This window comes from Tachypleus tridentatus, chromosome 6 (assembly GCF_004210375.1).
Source record: "Tachypleus tridentatus isolate NWPU-2018 chromosome 6, ASM421037v1, whole genome shotgun sequence".
NCBI classification, from domain to species: domain Eukaryota; kingdom Metazoa; phylum Arthropoda; class Merostomata; order Xiphosura; family Limulidae; genus Tachypleus; species Tachypleus tridentatus.
In genome coordinates, this window is record NC_134830.1 from 98007714 (window position 1) to 98028078 (window position 20365).

Sequence of the window (20365 nt, forward strand, 5' to 3'; positions counted from 1 at the left end):
ATGTATATTTGCAGTAAGGGTCGCGATTTTTCCGTTTCGCCTCCGTTTCCTGTCACAGAGAACTTTATTTTTCTCCATTCTTAGGGTACAGATATGACGTCATAAATACATCACACGCAGATCTAATGTACTGACGGCATCTATATAAATATAATAGTACTGTCTTTGTATGTCCAAGTAAATACTTCGTAGGGTGTGGGTGGGTCTTCACCAAAATTGGTATGGAGGTTTATTAGGTCCAGGGGAAATGCAAACAGTTTTCAATTTTTGCATTGCGATTTTTTTACCACTACTTCGCCTTTGCTAACGGCTCTTTACCAAATTTAGTATGAAGATTTGTTGGGTCCATAAGGAGATATATTCAATATTTATGGTTTCACTTTTTGTGTTTTGTTGTTTTTATGGGCGTTTTGGTGTGTGTGTGTGTTTTTTTTTTTTTTAATTATATATAAAGAAATCCTAAAATAACCTTCCACTAATCATGAATTTACATAACTTCCGTTCAGGGTATGGGTACCCCAGCTAGTATTAATAACTTACTTAGATTGTTTATTAAGAATTGATAACTTCCTTCAATAACCAATCTCTCCCTTCGTTGTCGTCAGTGTGATGCAGCTAACATTCAAGTAGGAAGTGAAAGAATATCCACACACCCATTATGATGATCATTTGTTGTGCAGCATGATCTTCCCTATCTCATAGCATTCGACTGGTTTTCCCCTTTTTCTAATAATACAAACCTATGAATTTAAACTTCATAAAATTTTTATTGTTTCAAATAATTCCATAATTGAGCTACGCAGAGTTCGAAAATAATAATCATTATTTATTCATTATTTTACTATATTAATATATTATATTATACTAATGATTATTTTTCTGTAATATAAGGCATTTTTTTAGAAATGGAAAAGAAAAACTCGTACTAAGATCAAATTATTATTTCGTTTACCATAGTGAACATTCGCTGTTATTATGTTTGTTATGTTTAGGTTCTAGAACGATCGGTAAGACTCTCGCGTTGCTATTGGTCTAAAGAAATTTATAGTTAGTGGTTGTCAACATTTTAAGATGGTTTGTGAAAAATTTGCATGTGATGAAGAAAAATAGATAACATTTTCGGATTCAACGTAAAGGAGTTACTGAAGAACATGTAAACATTTTAAGATGATAAAACTAACGTAGGCCTGTGCATTGCGTAACGATTAGAAATTGGACGGTGCATTTAAGCTAACCCTTTCCATATGGATGGATTGTAGATGTGCCTAATTCTCGTTTAAAATGATCAGAGACTGAAGAAAAAAGTGTTTTTGTGAGACATGTTCTAAAATATTTCTATTTTATTCATATTAATCCTGTGTATTTTAACCCTCACATGTCTCAGCACATGTGTTTGGCTATTCCATTTCTTATACAAAACTTATTCAACTGAAGCAGCAACATACATGAATGGCTTTATCTTTTGATAAGCTACATTGATTGAAATAGTGATTATTATGTTTTCAACAATACTCTATCCTCTTGTTCGACAATCTTTACATCTGAAGAAAGAATTATTTCTCTTGAATTGGATATAGCAGCACATCAAATTAAAGAAAAAGACAGAAAAGTACAATGTCTGTAGTATTCAAAAGAAAAAGTAATTCAGAACATCCAAAAGAGCATGGTGGAGTATAACTCCTTGGAGTACAAAATAATATTGTATAATCTGAGACAAGGCAAGAACCAAACTGAGACTACGTAACTCGTCTTTTCTTTAAGAATATTCATTCTCTAAAGAAATGAACTGGTCACACGTAATCGTCCTTTCTTTGAGAATATTTTATATACACTGAAAAAGTACGCTAAACGCAATAACACATTCAGCTTGTCCTTTCTTTGATTATGTTTAGCAAAACTAAAGAAAGAAAAATGAAATGAATACAAACAACTTGTCTTTTTTATGAAGTTTCTAAATAAACTGAAAAAATGAACATATCACTTACAACAAGTTCATTGGTGACACTTTCTTAATCTGTTTTGTTTTATTGTTAGAGATAAGAACATTGATCTGCTATTTTCGAAATAAAGGCAGGTGATTGTACAAATGTTTAGTTCATTTGGACGGTCTTTCAAAATTAATGAAAACCTGTTTTGAATCATTTAATAATTTTTAGAAATAAATTGCTATTTTTATAAATAAAGAGAAACTGGGATGTACTTATGATATACTAATTACCAGAAACTGCCACTTGATGATGTAATTAGTTCCACCTAATTTCCTGATTTCCGAACAATCCAGCTGAACGAAAATCGTTTAATGTGGTATTTTTATAAATGTATACTGCAGAGTCGTTCACATATATATATATATATATATATTTATAAAATTAAAATATTCTCTTTTAGTGATCTGCTTTCGATGCTATGTAACAAAATATAACACTGTTTGAAGGTTGAAAAACTTCTGTTAAAAACTAATTCAATTCTGCGGACTAAAAAGAATCAAAACTAAATAGTCTTAAAGTTGCTTACTACCATTTAAAAGTGACAACCTATTAGATTTTTGGAATGTGATTTTAAATGCTTCGTACTAGTTCAATAAAAAGACGTAAAGGTGAAAATAATTTATTAAAATCGATAGGCTAAAACTATTTTACATCATAATAATGCAGGCACCGTCATCCCATGTTTTAAAAACAGAAATATATTTCATTTCAGCATGCCTTATTTCGATTTTTAAAAACTACTTATGTTCTGTAAGTTACAAGTTACTTGAAAAATTTGCGAAAACTTCCAAACTGTTATTCTACGAAACGACCTAAATCATTTCAACAGTAACACCTTAAAATATCAGATTAACAGTTTATAGTCCTTGATTGTAGTTAAACATTCACAACCTTCGTCTGGCCTCCAGCAAACACCAACAAGAAAAGAAGTTGAATCTAAACAAGTGTAAATCAAACTACTGACATTTTCTTGCCTACTTGTACACTAAATACCTCATTCTCCCTGACCTATTTCCCTTTCGGATAAATGTTGTTCTCTTTTTTGTATTTTTTCTTGTTTCACTCAAACCGTTAAGTGAAAGACGTAAACAAGATGCTGTTTAGTTCAAATACATTTTTAAAATTATTGTTACACTTTATTTTTGTCGCTGAGTTGTTTCTAACGAAAGGTTTAGTACAAATTTCTTTCATTAATTTTGTACCTTCTTCATTAATGCATAACTATTCTTGCCTAAAAAGTAGATACAAGCGTTCTTTATCAACCCGTGATACAGTCTTTACTTCGTCATCTCCTCTGTATGTGCCATATAACCTCCATTAATTCCAAAATTATTTTCATGATAAAAGAGAGAATGAGGTAAAAGTTCATTTGGTTATTTAGTGCTATAAATCAATTTTTTGACGCTGAAATATCAGTGCATGATGCTGTCGAATTGACGCCTTTATGTAGTGCTGTCTAATCGATGTGGTAAGCGTGCTGTTAATAATATCTTTACAGAGAAACATGCTGTTTTTCTCTTCTTTCTTTCTTTTTTACTTTTCCTAAACACATCATAAATTTTAAGGGATTAACTTGGAACTAGTTAAGGTTATATCATTTTCTTGATTTACGCCGTGTTAAGGATTTGTGTAGTTAAAAATCAAACAATTCAAAAAATACATGTTTTGGGCTTCTATGCGCCTAACACACTGGCATAAGAAAAGGTTGGATTATATTTTACTTTTTTTAGATGGAGTCAGAGCTCATACAAAAGTATTATTTTGGGGCTTTTGACTCCTTACTAATCCATATTTTGACCACTTTGCATGGGCTATCATTCAAAGATATTTTATGTGTCCCATACACCGAGGCTTCATATGGTCAGGTGGTTAGAGCTTCGACTCCTAATCAGAGGGTCGCAGGATCAAATCCCAGTCAAACTAAGCGTACTCGTCATTTCAGTAGTGGGGAAGGTATTTTGTAACTATCAATCCCACTATTCATTGGTAAAAGAGTAGCCCAAGAGTTGACGGTGAGAGGTGATGACTAGCTGTCTTCACTCTAGCCTTACACTGCTAAGTTAAGTACGGATACCAGAGAGAGCTCTCTTTTAATTTTGCGCGAAATTATAAAAACAAACAAATTCCTCACAATGATTTTCCCTGTGTTAAAATTAGCCATGTTAGAATTTCGTGGCGAAGACATATTACATTTACCCGCGAATTTACGGTCTTAGTTATTATTGTTTTTACTTTTTCGACTTCAAAGAAAGAAGTGAAATAATAAAGGTTAAATTACTAAAATATATTCTTCATAATTATGTATAAATCGTATTATTTTATTAATAAATTTCTTCTTTTTTCTTTTCTTTTAAGAACTATTAAACTATGTTAAACGATATCTGTTACTACTGATAAATATAGTTTCAAGCTGTTTTTAATGATATTCAACTTTACATACTATTGCGAGCTGTAACCAGTTATTTTGACCACACATAATCTGGTTATATCGCGTGAGATAAATCATAAATATGTTTTTATTGTATTTTAGCCTCATAAAGTTTTATTTTCTTTTGTCGTAACGCAAAATATTTTAATAGTATGGGAACACATGACAGAGCACTATTTTGCGAGTCAATCAAGCATAATGAAAAGTTATATAAAAAGAAAGTTTTCGAATTCTCGAATCCGCTGGAGATAAATTTAATTTCACCCAAAGCTGCGTTAGGTTTTTAGTTTGTTTGTTTGTTTTGGAATTTCGCACAAAGCTACTCGAGGGCTATCTGTGCTAGCCGTCCCTAATTTAGCAGTGTAAGACTAGAGGGAAGGCAGCTAGTCATCACCACCCACCGCCAACTCTTGGGCTACTCTTTTACCAACGAATAGTGGGATTGACCGTCACATTATTACGCCCCCACAGCTGGGAGGGGGAGCATGTTGAGCACGACTCGGACGCGAACCCGCGACCCTCAGATTACGAGTGCATGCCTTAAAAAGCTCGGCCATGCCAGGCCCTGCGTTAGGTAGAACGATGTTAGTCACAACTGTCAACTAATATACGTTCTGTAAAACTATGTTAGTCACAATTGTTAACAAATCTACGTTCTGTAAAACTATGTTAGTCACAATTGTTAACAAATCTACGTTCTGTACAACTACGTTAGTCACAATTGTTAACAAATTTACGTTCTGTATAATTATGTTAGTCACAGTTGTCAACAAATCTACGTTCTGTAGAACTACGTTAGTCACAATCGTTAACAAATCTACGTTCTTTAACATTGTGTTAGTCACAGTTGTCAACAAATCTGTAAAATTATGTTACTCACATACATCACCCACATCTACATTTTGTGATTCTGAGCCCATACCTTTTAGGTCATTTATAACCATCTAGTAGATTCTAGTACAGGAGGTAAAGAAAAGAACTTTAACTTATTCTTTGCATCTTGACCCTACACAACAGAAAGCAATGAAATGAAAGCATCGGTGCAATTGGTGTTTAATTTCTTACACACATAATTTCCATTTATGTAATATAAATTATAAGTTTTAAATGTAATAAAATTATCTACTCAATCACTTTTTGCAAATACATGAGTATGAAAAACATATCAACAGAAAAGGACACTTTCAGGAAAATTATTATTGTGTAATCAAATCGATATAACAATCAGTGTGTGTGTGTGTTACGTCATGTTGTATTTCTCGAAATAGGAGGAGTCATAAAAGCCAAAATGCATTTATGCAGATTTATTAGTTCAAATAGTGTCTGCTCATTACAAATGATGATAATTTTGATTGACTCACAAATGAATATACCGACGTAGACTGAACTTTACTGCTTCTTTGTTCGTCAAGCTCGATTTTACAAAATTTATTTATTTCAGTTAGCTATGAAATGTGAGGTTAGAATATACTATTGGGTGTGGCGTTAGTATTTGCCCCATCATTTGTGAGATAATCAAAATTAAGATAATTTAAGAAATTATTATTAATGAAAACCAGTTAGAATAACAACTAATACATAGATAAGCCGGTACGATTTGATAGCACTATATTCCAACAATGGCTTTTATGCCATGTTGCTCAGCAAGAAAAGTATAACCTAATATTATTGCTAGTTTATCTACTGAAAGTATAAAATGAAATGTATAGACAACAAAACATTTGTTGATTTCTTAACTTAGATCATCCGTTCATTAAAAAAGTTGTTTTTATTCAAAATTTTAGTAATATAACAGAAACTCATTTAATACAGGAACGATTTACGTTGAAAATTGAATCGATATTTTTACTTTCATGATGAATCTTATGCGTTTTGATTCTAAGCTAGTTAGTCTTTATTTAAAGTTTATTATATCAAGACTCACAGTACGGCACACACACCCCTCAAGACCACACTGGCGAGTCTATGCAGGTAGAAGGTGTGCCTATAAGTAAGAAGCACAATATGTATTTGTATGTGGAAAGCTTGTATAGAGGCTATCACAAATTTTATTATTTTGTTTTTCAAATTAATTATGTCGTGTACCACCGACACTAGCTTCACTTACCACCAGTGGTACCCGTATCCCAGTTTGAAAATCCATGATTACAGAAGCTTAAGTGAAGAAATGTAGGGTTTGGGCGCGAAAATGATCATAATATTTATACATTTTACCCTTTATATAATAATGATTTAGAAAAGGTGAAATTTACAGACTACTAAATCATCTTTCAAAACTTCAATTCAATCTTTAAAACATCACTTGTCGTTTTTATACGCTTTCATTTTAATGACGAGGTTGTTTATGTATGTGATGGATATTTAGGTTCAACACTAAATGAAAAAGAAAAATAATGCATCTAATACTTCTGGTGTCAACAACTTATTAAAAAAGTACATATAAGTTTGATAGATACGACTAAGTGAACCTTTGATAGATAATTCGCTGAATTCTTATTAGCTTGCTTTAAATATGATCCAGCTGTTTTAAATGAATATGAAGTGCATCGTGTATTCATTCATAAGTTATTGTTAATATAAAAGATGTAGATTGTCCACATTTTGGGTTTGAATTTATCTCATTTGAATTGTAATATAAACAAAACTACAACATATCTTAGGATTAAAGTATGAAACAATGTGTACACGTGTCTGCACTAATTTACCTTCAATGGTCGAAATTTCTCTTCTCTGAAGAAAACTACTTACTTCTTCGGCAACACCAGTGTAATGTGGTTCAGATGGTTTAAATCGCATTTTCAGTGATAAGTTTTATAACGGTAAAAATGACGTTGTGCTTAACATGAAGCAAACAAGCACAAATATTCACAGCTTCATGTGTGAATGTGGTGTAGATGATTTGCTTTACAGCACTACCTGTGAAATGTTTCGTAGGCATCTCCTTCACAACGTAACACATCAAATGTGGTATAGATAATATTCTTCAAAGCGCCACCTGTTAAATGTGGTGTAGATTATTTACTTAATATCACCGCCTAAGAAATATAATCTAGATGATGTGCTTCGCAACATCACAAGTCCAGTGTGGTATAGACAAATACCTGCTTCACAATGCCGTCTGTAAAATGTGGTGTAGATGACTTGGTTTACTGGAAACGGAGGGGGATAATATTTACTTTAATCTATATATTTGTATGTATGTTATTTAATTAAAGAGATTAAGTATTTTAAAAATATTTTGAATTTAAAGAAGAAAAGAAATACCATAAACGTAAGTGGCATTTAAACATAACTAAACAACTAATTTTAATTATGTTTATTTTGTTATGGAAAACAAAACATACTGATCCTAATATTCAGATAACACCTTAAGGAAAGATGAACTGTAAATATATATATGTGTGTGTAGATTATACAAACCCATTAATATCTAATATGATGTAATAGATAAGGAAATATAGAAAGTACATTTAGTAGATATTTACGGTAAGAGCTTCAAACTTACTATTAAAATGTGTTTAGAAGAATGGAAAGAATATTTAAATTTTTTTGTTGAAATAGTGGGAAAGATTAATTTAATTTTTTGAAAAATAAAACACTAAAAAGTATTGTCGTTCTAGAATCTAACTGAAATTAATTATTCAAATTTTACATAACATGTTGACCCTAGCTGAAGGAAACTGAAAACAAGAATAAGCAGCCAGTATACGTGATACTAAATCTTTCTACTGCGTCGTCAGTAGTCCAAATAGAGTGATGACGTTTGATATCAACCATTAAGAATTACTTCAGACAAAAAATAAAAAAACTTTTGCTGGTGTTCTTAGAATTTGGATTTTGTTTTGATACTCGTTCTTCTTAATTTACACATCTTGAAAGCTGTAATCGTTGAGGCCTTTGAACTTTTCTGTAGCCGATAGAGGTCTTCACGCGTGATATACGATGACAGGAAATGAATCAGGTTGCACACACGCAGCTTGTAATCCTTTGTAGAACCACGCGACGAACTGAACTTTCCAATAATAACGTGATAATGTACACATAAAAAAAACAAACGTCTCTGGCATTCTTGGATGTAGACAGGAAAAAACGACTTCTTTGTTATCTTTTGGAAGTACACAGAAAATATCAAAAGTCTAGATCGTTCTTGAATGCAAGCAAAAGGATCTATATGTCTTTAAAGGAGAAAAAAATTATATGTGGTTGTTGAAAACTAACGTCTGTGTCATCCATGGATGAAGACATAAAAAATTATATTATCCCTGAATGAGGATAGGAAAAATAATGTTTGCAATAGAAAGGAAAACTAGCATCTGCATTACCGTTGGATAAAGAAAAGAAACACTTTTGTATATAAATAGTGCACAATAATAACATCTGTATCTTCAAAGGATGTAAAAATAATAATATTAATTTAGCATTTATATTATGACAACTTATGCTGCTCACACGATCTCCAATTTGGCATTTCGCCTAAGGTTAAAGAATAGCCGTCCTTAATTTTAAACGGCTGACTAGAGGAAGGGAAACAAGTTAATAAGACCTGTTACCTTCATGGTTACTCAATTCTGATAGTGAAATTGACGTTATCCTTTATAACATACCCATAGATAATAGAACGAATCGTGTTTAGTGGTTTATCACGGGCTTGAACCTTGGACCCGCTTCTCCTATTGTTAATCTCTAGGTTACATCCAGCTCATTTACTTGACCTTCCTCGTTATCATAAATAAAGTGAACAATATTTTAAATTAATATAAAAATCCACAGAAGTAGCGTATAAAAAAATTGGCCATCTCAGTCACCCCAGATGCTACATAAAGCCAATATATAATATCTAACTAGGGTGAAGGACTTGTGTTTCTCACGAGAAACAGTTTTTCTGTGTGTGATACTTGTTATTCGAACGCATAAAGTTTGTAAACTTTGAAAGCAATGCTGTTTATTTAAGGAAATTAAAAAGGTTAAGTGACCTGTTTAGTCGGTTGCTCACATATGAGTTTTACTTACGTAAAGATCTGAACGAACTTGATGGCCGAACGAGGCGGCTCATGACTACGAAGTTAAACCTGTTTTACAACACGTGATATCCAGCACACAACTATAGACAAAAGAAGTTTCAACTAAAAGGTCTGATTAAAAATGACAAATCAATCGATTTATCTAGTAAGAAACATCAAATGAAACTCTACATCGGGGTCAAGTATTAAAACTCGGTGATAACGATTACACGTGTCTATTTGACAATATAACGATACAGATACTGAAAGTATCTGTAAACAAGTGAAGACATTGACACACAACACCTTAACACATAAATACTCTTTGTTGATTTAGAGATCTTATGGGTGTTAGATCCATTCCTTAGTTGCCTAGTTCACTGAAACTCAAAAACCCATGTTATTCTTTTAATTAAATATATTAACTGGTTCTTCTATTCTAATAAAACTTAGTATCAAACCTACTTTATTAGTCCAATAATTATAAAACAAACAAAACTTCATCAGCCCAGTTATATCGCAAACAGATATTTATCAGTCTAGTTATTACGTACTAAAATTTGATCTTTTCAGCTATATCAGAAGCAAAACGTAGTCCAGTTATATTTCATAAAAAAAACTTTAGTACCTTTTTAACGCAAACAGAACTTTTTAATTTAGTTACAACATGTGCAACAGTTCAATTATATCTTAAGCAAAACTTCATCTGGCTAGGTTTCACATAAAAAACCTCAGTAGTACCATTATAATACAAGTGCAAAACTTCGTCACTCCAGTTATATCACAAATAAAACTTCATCCCTTAACCTACACCACAAATAAAACTTCATCAGTCCACTTACATCCAAAGTAATACTAAATCAGTTTCACTCTAGTGATAACAGAAACTGCATTTTACTCGAGTTATAAGAGAAATAATTTATATCGATATTGTGCAATCAACCATACTTCTACATATCTACTTCTAGAACAAATAACATTCAACCAACTTAATCATTTTAGTTATAACTCAACGATAAATATTAGAAAATAAAACTTTTCAACTCATTCAGTTTGTAATATTTAGTAAGTAGAATAAACTTGATAAAAAAAACGTTTAGATAGAATATAAATTTCCATTCAAAACAACTTTATTAAAACCACGTGTTGGAGTTGTGAATTTGTACTAAATGAGTGTACTATTGTGCGTAGTAGTTCGTGATAAATCACAGTAAATAGAACAAACTATAAGAAGACTTGAAGTTAGAGAAAACGTGAAAGTCAAGAGATCGCAGAGTGTGTCGAAACTTGTTTCTATATCGTAGTCGTCATTATCTTTTCACCATTCAATAATATTCAGTATGTAGCTCTCTGAACCAGCCTTTCCAACGACAAGTTGATAACACCACTTGTCTTTTGCCTCATTTTTGACTATTTGTTTAATAACTCTATTTTCCGTTCCTGCGGTTTTCCTGCTTTTCCTCAAAGGCTGCGAGTTGAAAAGTTGAAGAGAACAATGAACCACGTTCTTTCCACAGCTGAAGGGTATGATAGCAGGCCTGTGTTAGAACGGCCAATTACTAGAGGTGCCAAGAATAGTTCTATAAATAAGCATCGTTGACCTAGATGTTTCGTATCTGTCCATTGCTGTAAACTTAAGGGCAGATTTTTATTTTATGTTGTTTCACCTTCCTAAAATGTGTTTAACAGCTATAGTATATTTGTCAGGAATTTCAAGGATGTTTTTTCAGTAAGTAAGTAAGAAATTTGCAACATGCCCATGAAATTCACAATATTTACCACCTAATATCACAGAAACAACACTTACATCATTTGTTCACGGCGAACTCCTGACTATTCGACAGTGCAATGCCTTCATACTAAATTTACAGCTAAAGGTTGTTGCACATTCCTTTCATAATATTGATATTACAGTAAACTGTTAACTCTCAAATTATCGATTTTTTTATTCTGTTCATTTCCCGTGAGGTCCAGATACAAATTATTTTGAATATTTTTGTGTTCTGACTGTTAAAATATACAGTGTAAAAAATGCTACATTAATTGAATAAAATTATTTTCTATATAAACTGCACAGTGGATCCTGGGATTGTTTACTATGATTAATTGTATATTCATGTTATTTCTGTTTAAACGTTTTGTGTAACATAAGCTGTTAACAAGTCTGTAAAGAAAAACGACGTCACGAACAATATTCAACATAAGAATTTTCAAACAACGGACCTAAAAGGCTCGTAGATACAGATCGCGCGCCAAATTTCTGGGATTAAACAAAACAGCGTCAAAGGACACGCATTTCAGAGTTAGAATACTTCATTGTTATCCAAATGAGTGAAAGACTGTGCCTTGAGTGTACACAGCTTATACAACTTGAAATGTTTTAAGGTGTGAGTTGAGTGAACTCGGTTTTTACAGATTAGAATGTTGTAAGATGTGCATTATATGTGAACGGCTCATAAAGATTGAATTGTTGTAAGATGTATGTTGAGAGTGCACAACGTTTAAGGTTAGAAAGTTCCAGAACATGTGTAAATCTAGATATCTAATATACAATAGATTTTCCAAAAGAACACCTTAAATATATATAACTGATATACTCTTCAATATTCTAGAATTTGCATAATATTGATACACCATAATGTTGTTTGTAAGATTCTGAGGATTTGCGTTAAATCTTTAAGAGGTCTAAAAGCAACGTTAATCACAGCTCAGACGTTTTAGAAAGTTTTATGTTATTCAGTAAAAAACACATGAATTATAAATATTTAAAATGTCTCTATCCACATTTGATTCAGATAAAGTGTGTATTTTAGAAAACCTCATAAGTGCTACAAATACAGCTATGTTTGTAAGTTTTCATTTGATTTAATTAGATTTTCGAAAACATTCGAGTTATCCAATTTTATTGGACGCTGCCATTGAAAATCATAGGGACTTGTGAGCGTTTAAATATCAATATAGTATAGGTAACAATGAATATTTTGTAACTCAAAAGTTCATATTCCAACTAGGTTTTGTCTTCTTCAGATTCATGTTGAGAGCAACAGACATGGCGATGAAATCCAGCGAAGGCAACAAGAACAAATTCAGCGACAGCAGAAGCAGCTAGCAGAACAACAACAAAAGATTCAGGAGCTACAGGTCAGTTAAACAACTACATACTTTGATATTGTAGTTTAGAATTTGATAGAACACAAACTACAGGTTACTTAATCAACCATTTTTTTTTATATTGTAGCTTAGAATTTGATAGAATATCACAAAACATTTGCGAGTTACAGGTCTGTAAACCAATCACATACATTGATAACGTACTTTAAAATTTGACAGAATAGCAACAAAAGCAGTCTACGAAAGGATTGACTACACACTTTTGCTAGAGATATGAAACATGGTTTATTTGTTTGTTTTGAATTTCGCGCAAAGCTAAACGAAAGCTATCTGCGTTATCTTAATTTAACTGATAGGAAGGCCGCTAGTAATCACCACCCACCGCAAATTCATCGACTATTCTTTTACCAACGAACTGACCGTTACATTATAATGCCTGCATGCCTGAAAGGGTGAGCATACTTGGTATGACGGGGATTTGAACTCGCGTCCCTCAGGTTACAAGTCGAGTGCCCAAACCACATGGCGTGGCAGAGCCGTTGCTCTTGTGGCGACATGTTTAGCGTACATATATTCGGTTCGTAGCAAATTACTGATTACTCAATCGTGCAATGAAAAATCTGCTCTCTGGTGTATGTGCAACTGCTCTTTCTGAAGAGAAACATTGATACAGTGAGACTGTTAAACGATATAAAGCCAATGGCATGATATTTACAAATAGGAGCCTTCAGTAAAAGTGAAAATATTTGTACAACAGATAATGTACATCAGAAATAAGCCCAAAAACCACACCTAAGAAGAATAGCTCTCACCCAATAGGAGAAAACTATGGTTGTGATAGAGAACCTTCTGTCCCAAACTGTTATTTTGATGAAACCGAACGTATCCCCTAGTACCATTAACAACACAATAAACAAGGATTTTTAGCTGACGAAGGCTCAAAACCAACGGTTTTTTACGAAAAAAATTACTAAAGAAATTAGATTCAGAGTAATCTCATTTGATGACACGCCGATGTAGCTTCTTTCCATCTGCTCAAAATGGTCGTAAAAGATGAAAACAACGTTCAGAGAAGAGACTGAGTAAAGTTTGTTAATACGCATGGTCTACGCTTGATTTTAAAACCATTGTGTTAATCATACTCATCAGACTAAACTTAACTCAACAGCCGATAGAAGTAGATTCGAACGCAACATTGGAACTAAATCGTCTTTCTAATAAAGAATATTTAACATTCAGTAACACATAGCTCAGCATTTTCTCCTGGGTTTGGCTGTGTCTAGCGATATTACTGGAAACCAAATGCATGTATATTTATTCTCTTTGTACGCACTGTTTAATATCATTTTGTGTGTTTCTTTAAGAGTTTCCATTATTTATTCTTAGATTCGACTTAATGGTCAGTACATGGCTGCATCCAAGAATTTATCCAGTATGCCTGGACTACCCACAGGCATCATTCCTCAAGGTCTCATGTTTCTTCCTGTCTTTGAAGGAGGTTTTCCTAGTGGGTCAGGCCTACTCCATCCTGATGCACCAGTTCCGGAGACAGGTAATCCGGTGACAACAGGTAATCCGGTGACCACAGGTGTTTCTCCCGTGCCTGTTCCATCACTTGTATGTAGTTCCTCCACGCAACAGTCGCCCAACATAACAACAAGCATATCACCAGTCAGTTTACCGTCTTCGGTACGTTCTACGTAATATATTTCTTATGATTCTATGTTTGACATTCAGAGATTTTGATGTTCAAAAAATTTATTTACATAAAATATTCATAAATAAGAGAATAAAGCTTAATAAAAGCTTCTATTTATATCAGCTTAAAAAAATTAGCGAGAGATATCTTATATTAAGACCTTGAATAAACAATTTACTATCCATTATCACAGTTAAAAGCACAGCTACCAAACACACCGCTCATTAACACTTCAACAACTATAAATCGTCTTTTAGTATTAATAAAGACCTGTCTCTTTTCAATAGTTCAACTAAGCTTCTCGACCAATGATTCTTGACTCTGATTTTTTATAAGATATATTTTTTTAATTCCTTACTATGGAAGGGTTTTTGTTGTTATTTTTTTTAATCGAATGATACAGTTGGGTAGCTTGAGTGTAGCTTAAATGGTAGTTTTAAGAGTATCGGACTCAGAGACGTGATACTGTGTGTGTTTTCTTATAGCAAAGCCACATCGGGCTATCTGCTGTGTCCATCAAGGGGAATCGAACCCCTTATTTTAGCGCTGTAAAACCGTAGATCTACCGCTGTCCTAGTGGGGAACGACGTGATACTACCAAACATATTTTGACATTTCAACTTTAGGTGCGTTATAAGAGTGGCAGTCATATAGCCATTTACTTCAGAAGGCGCGTGCTGCTAGCTAATTAACTTCTCTCTGATTCCCAGTTAAAATTTAATAATTGCCATAATGACCTGGCGTTTTCGTTAATTGTATGTATAATGTATCATTCATGTAAACTAGAAAACAAAAATTACTATTACATACATCTATAGTAACGAATTTGCTGTATTTGTGAGTCCTACATTGTGAGCACCAGTACAATAACGTTTTATTGTGTGGTTAAATTAAGCATAACGTTCTAACAGCGTAATGTTTTACAATATGGTTAGTTCCCATGAAACATATGTATTATACTATTTCTTTTCTAATGTTTCATTCTACATGATGTCGTTCTGTAATTTTTGTTCTAACATGCACCTTAATTGTAATTTCTTCCTTAAATGTATATTGTTCTGTTGTAGACTGTATGGACATCTCATTATTTACCATAAAGACTTTCTTGTATTTAAATGGTAATACTTGTAGTTTTGAAGATGTTGATTTACTCGAATACAGCTTAATGACGTTTATATAGATCGACCTTGAAGACAAGGCTAGTGTTTCAGTTTTTACGTATATGTTTATCCTATTGACCTACGTGTCATTGTATCTAATATTTTACAAATATGTATTTTAATATTGTTCAGAGTTGCTGTATGTATAGAATTTTAGCATCGTATATGTGCTTTATTGATTTCTTTTGGTATGCAGGTAAAATAAATATATTGCCGTAGTCAACCAGTGTAAATGTTTGATATATAATATGTAATAATAATCAGATTTGTAAAGTTAATAATAAATTTATATCAAAGTATTGTCTTAAACATATGTTTCAGTCAACCTTGTATTTGGATTTCCTAAGTCTGAATATTTGCAGCATATAAATTATAACCGAAAGGTTTTTGTTTACATTCTAATTATATTATCAGCAGAAGAAGGTCGGAAAAGATATTTTTATGAGCCAACCAATAACGTTAAACTAAGTTAGCACGCGCTTCTGCATTTCGAAAAACTTCTAACCATGAACTTTGTTTCTGTGGAAGTTTGGTGAAATTCTCACTTAAGTAAAAATGTATCAGAAATCTAAATCGAGACTAGGCACACTTCTCAAATAATTGCCAAGCAAAATTAAATCAGAGTTAAGTACTCTACAGTGAGTGGCCTTTGATCTTCCTCCAACTAGAAGGGGGAAAGCATTGCTTATGAAATATTAAGAACACTGAAGTCCTGTTTGCGTTATAAATGGCCATTATTCAATTGGCTTGCATTAAGGCATGAAATATTCATGTAGATAAAGTACACCTCAACAATAGAAGATAAAAGCAAAGACAAATCACGCGCTGGTGATGCAGCCACGATGCTTCCTTTGATTCCTTGGGTCGGTGTTTGGAAGCTTTCATTCTGTGCAACTCGCTAGACTTTCCCGGTAAATTGATTTTCGGGTTCCTTTTGAGTAAATATCTAGGGCGAGAACATAATCATTGAAATGAGAAACGTTGAAACGTAGTTGCCTACACACAGTAGCTTAGTACAACATTATAGTCTATGTATAATAATAGACTGAGAGCCATTATCTTCTGTTAGAAATGTAAGCGTGGGACGGACATTTGTGAACGAGGATTACACAAAGTAGCTCATTTCTTATGCAAGTTGTGTGGTTGCTAACAATGGCAAAGTCGATATACGCGATTTTTCTTTCAAAAGAAAAAAACAAAACAAACAAACTTGAATTGCTTTAAGAACTATATTCTAAACATTGTGTTATATGTCCTACAGTATTTTATAGATTTTCTGCTGTTTTTGTAATCAACTTCTTGTACTCAGAAAGTATTTTCGTCAGAATATACTTTTGAGTTATTTACTATTATATACGGAATTTGAATGAAAACCATGACATTTTTGTAATAAGTAGTTTAAGAACGAACAATTACAATTTTTCTATATCCGCCGAGTTCGCCTTTTTTAGACTTTTACATATGTTTTGGAATACATTTATTTTGAACGTTTTTGTTGACTGGTATTCAGAGTTAAATCCCATACCGTATTACTGCCATGGTACATGCCAATAGTTAATAGTTAATTCTAACCAGTATATTCATCACGTACAACACTGTGTAAGAGTGTTAAGAAAAAGTCAAAAATTATATTTCAGGCTGGTTTCAAACAATAATGGAAGTTAAATTAGAGGTGAAATATCAAAGTTTTATTATTATTCATATTTATTACAACAAAAATTCAGAAAAGTGCCTGAGTTCAGCAAACAGTCAATATTTTGTGTATCCTCCCTTTGCTTTCATAACTGCAGACAATCTTTCAGGCATCATTGCAACATATTTAATCAAAGTATCCTTTTGTATTTTACTACAAATGTCTCTAATACACTCGCATAATGTTTCTTTGGAAGTAACTATTGATTTGTCAAGTTTCTGATCTATCAAATCCTAGATCTGTTTAATTGGGTAAATACTGGGGCTCTGTGAGGGCTATTGTATCATTTGAATGATACCAGCAGCTTTTTCTTAGACAAAATATTTCTGCAATTAGTGTTTAGGGTCATTATCTTCCTGCTAGAAAAATACTTTAGTAATACTACACAAATCACTGGATACACCATGAAGAATCAGTATCTGATGGTGCTTACACTGGTCCATTATTCCATATATTTTGCAAATATATCCTGTCGTCTTAGGAGAAAAATACTCCCAAACCATCACACTGTTTCCACCATGCTTCGTGGTAGGTTCTATTCATTGACATAAGTATCTTTCACCTTTCTCCCGCCTGACATACAACTTACATTTTGAACTAAATATTTCAAACTTGGACTCATCCGTCCATAACACCTGTTTTCAAGCATTAACTGACAAGTTTTTGTAATTTTTAGCAAATTTTAGTCTCTTGACAATATTCGGAGATCGAGGTGAAGGTTTTTACTTGATACACAACCAAATATTCAATTCTTGTTGAGTCTTCTTGACACCATCTGGACAGTTTTCTATCATTTAGTACACGGTCATTTATTTCATGCCTGAGATCAGTGTCAGTCTTCCTTCTGTCCGAAGGTTACAAACAACGAAGTTAAATAACATCAGTGTCACTGAATCTCTTTCTTTCCTGTTTTCAAAACTACCTGTCTCAGTCTCATGATCTAGGGTGTACTTGACAGCGAGCTCGGAGCATTTCAAGTCAGCAGAAATGCGTCCAGTAACATCACCTAAAGCGAATTCTCTGGTCTGCTGATATTTTTCTACATTTTTGGGCCGTGACATAACAACAAACTTGATATATAGTGTGAAGCACTGTTTTTATTAAGATGTTTTGTGGAGTGGTGCTCCATTGAGTTATTCTATCATACATCCTTAGTATATCTTTATATATAGCTAAAATATTGCATGAGGTATCATGATAGTTATTTCAGCCCTTAAATTTGATCAGTACGTTCATTCAAGCAGAACCCTTATGACATGTCCTTGGTACAAGTATAAGGTAATTCCAAAGAATGATAAGTATTCTCACTCTGGCTCATTCAATTGTCAACAGGGATCAGTGAAGCATTATGATAGTGTTAAAATTTATATTCTTTAATAGTATGAAAGAATTTGTCCCATAAAATGGAAAGAATGACAAAAATATCCTCTTATCCTAACACTTTTTCACTGTTCTGTATAATATTGCAATTGTTTCTGACTGAGTTATTATATTCTGTAAATAAACATTTTTTATCTTTCCCTAGTCATTCCTGTCTCAACTTCAACCATGGATGCCTGGAGCTCTGCCAGTTCTTCCGACGTATAACTCATCCAATAACTCTGTGCATTTCACAACCGAGAAGGCCAGCCCCGTATCGACTAACAACCAAGTTAGGACTCCAACCCCAAAGGCTACAAACCCAATAATCCCAGATTGCGAGGTGCCATTGAACTTAAGCAAACCTAAATCTTGCGGTAGCAACACAAGCAGGTAAAAAAACAATAACATCGATTTTAAATAAAATTATCGATAGCTGACGATCCTGACACAGACACGCCAGTTAAGATCTATAAGTAAAGAAGCTCTGTCACTTAAATATTTTTTATGATATTGCTGCACCCAACCATATAAAATTATATACTTTTCTATGTAGAACATTAAGATTTGTTATACTTAAACCTATAGATTGAGTCATTCTTACCGATTCATACAGACGATTGTAAATTAATTTAGTTTGAAACTTCCTTACACTTTTATCTAGATGCTTAAAAACTTTTTATCCTTTCATCTAGATAATTCAGCACCTTTCGTTGTCTTTCGTCTAGAGTTATGGACTTCATTACCATTTGATCTAGAGGTTTAAGTTTTTACTCTTCGATTTAAAGGTTTAGGCTTTCTTCATGTATAACTTGAAATTTTAGTTTTCTTATATTTTCATGTAAGTGTCTTAGCTTTAGTATACGTTCGACTAGAAGATTTAAGCTTTTTTACTCTTTTGTTAACTAACTTACCATGTGGTTTTCAGGTTTTAACTGCTTTAACCTTACACTGAAGGGTTAAAGTTTCTTATACTTTCAGAAAGAAATTTTAGCTTTTGTAACTTTTTATTCAAAGGCTTAAATTTTCTTTTATAATTTTTAAAGTTTATATGGATACTTAAACTTTGTTACTATTTATCTGGAGTTTTAATCCTTCTTACCATATCATGCAAACGTTTAAGTTTCAGTAACTTTTCATTTTTACATAGAAGTTCTTCAACTTTCTTCTATACAATTAAGCATTCTTTGTTTACCTACAAGTATGAGTTTCCTCATTTAAAGGATTAAGTCTTATACTTTCAACTTTGAGGTGTGTTCATCTACACGTTTAAACTTCTTTAAGCTTTCACCTTTTAATTAAACTTTGTTGGTTTTCATTTCATCGGAATATTTAAGTTTCTTATATTTAAATTTAGAAGTTTGATCATTCTTAGGACATCACATAAAGTTTCAAGTTTTATTATATTTTTATCTACAGGTTCACATTGTCTGATACTAAGGTTTAAGGGATTTTTGTATTTTCTTCTAGAGATTAAAATGTCTTTTTTATATTGAAGTTTATACTTCATTGCGCTTTTTGTTGAGATTTTTAAGTTTTCTTCTCATATCATCATTAGATCTAAGACCTACAAAACAGCTGCTTACGATTTCTTACCCTTTAATCTAAATTTTTAAGTTCTATTTTACTTTCTTCTAGAAGTCTACCTTTATGATACATTTATTCAGATCTTTACGATTTGTTAACATCTTTTCTGAAGGAATGAGACGTTACACCTTTTGTTCTGAGATATTCATTTTCATACTTCCAAATATAGAAACTGAATTCTTTCTCTTCCTTTACTTTAGATGCTTTCCTATTCTTACTACAATATGCTAGCTTAAGTTTTTATACCCTCAACTATAGGTTAATCTTCCGTACCCTTTACTCTATATGTTTATCTTTTCTTATACCCCTCTGTAGTTTAAATTCCTTAACTTTCACTTCA

General features: G+C 32.5%; 1 protein-coding gene across 8 annotated transcripts in view; it reads left to right on the forward strand.

The window, feature by feature from the left end:
• Positions 1-20365, forward strand: part of LOC143253134 (uncharacterized) — a 331617-nt gene that overhangs the window by 294083 nt on the left and 17169 nt on the right. For all 8 annotated transcript variants that reach the window (XM_076506466.1, XM_076506465.1, XM_076506468.1 and 5 more), the window contains 3 exons: positions 12444-12557; positions 13914-14216; positions 18605-18831. In XM_076506466.1, coding sequence (XP_076362581.1) covers positions 12444-12557; positions 13914-14216; positions 18605-18831 — 644 coding nt within the window. The remainder of the gene's footprint in view (positions 1-12443; positions 12558-13913; positions 14217-18604; positions 18832-20365) is intronic.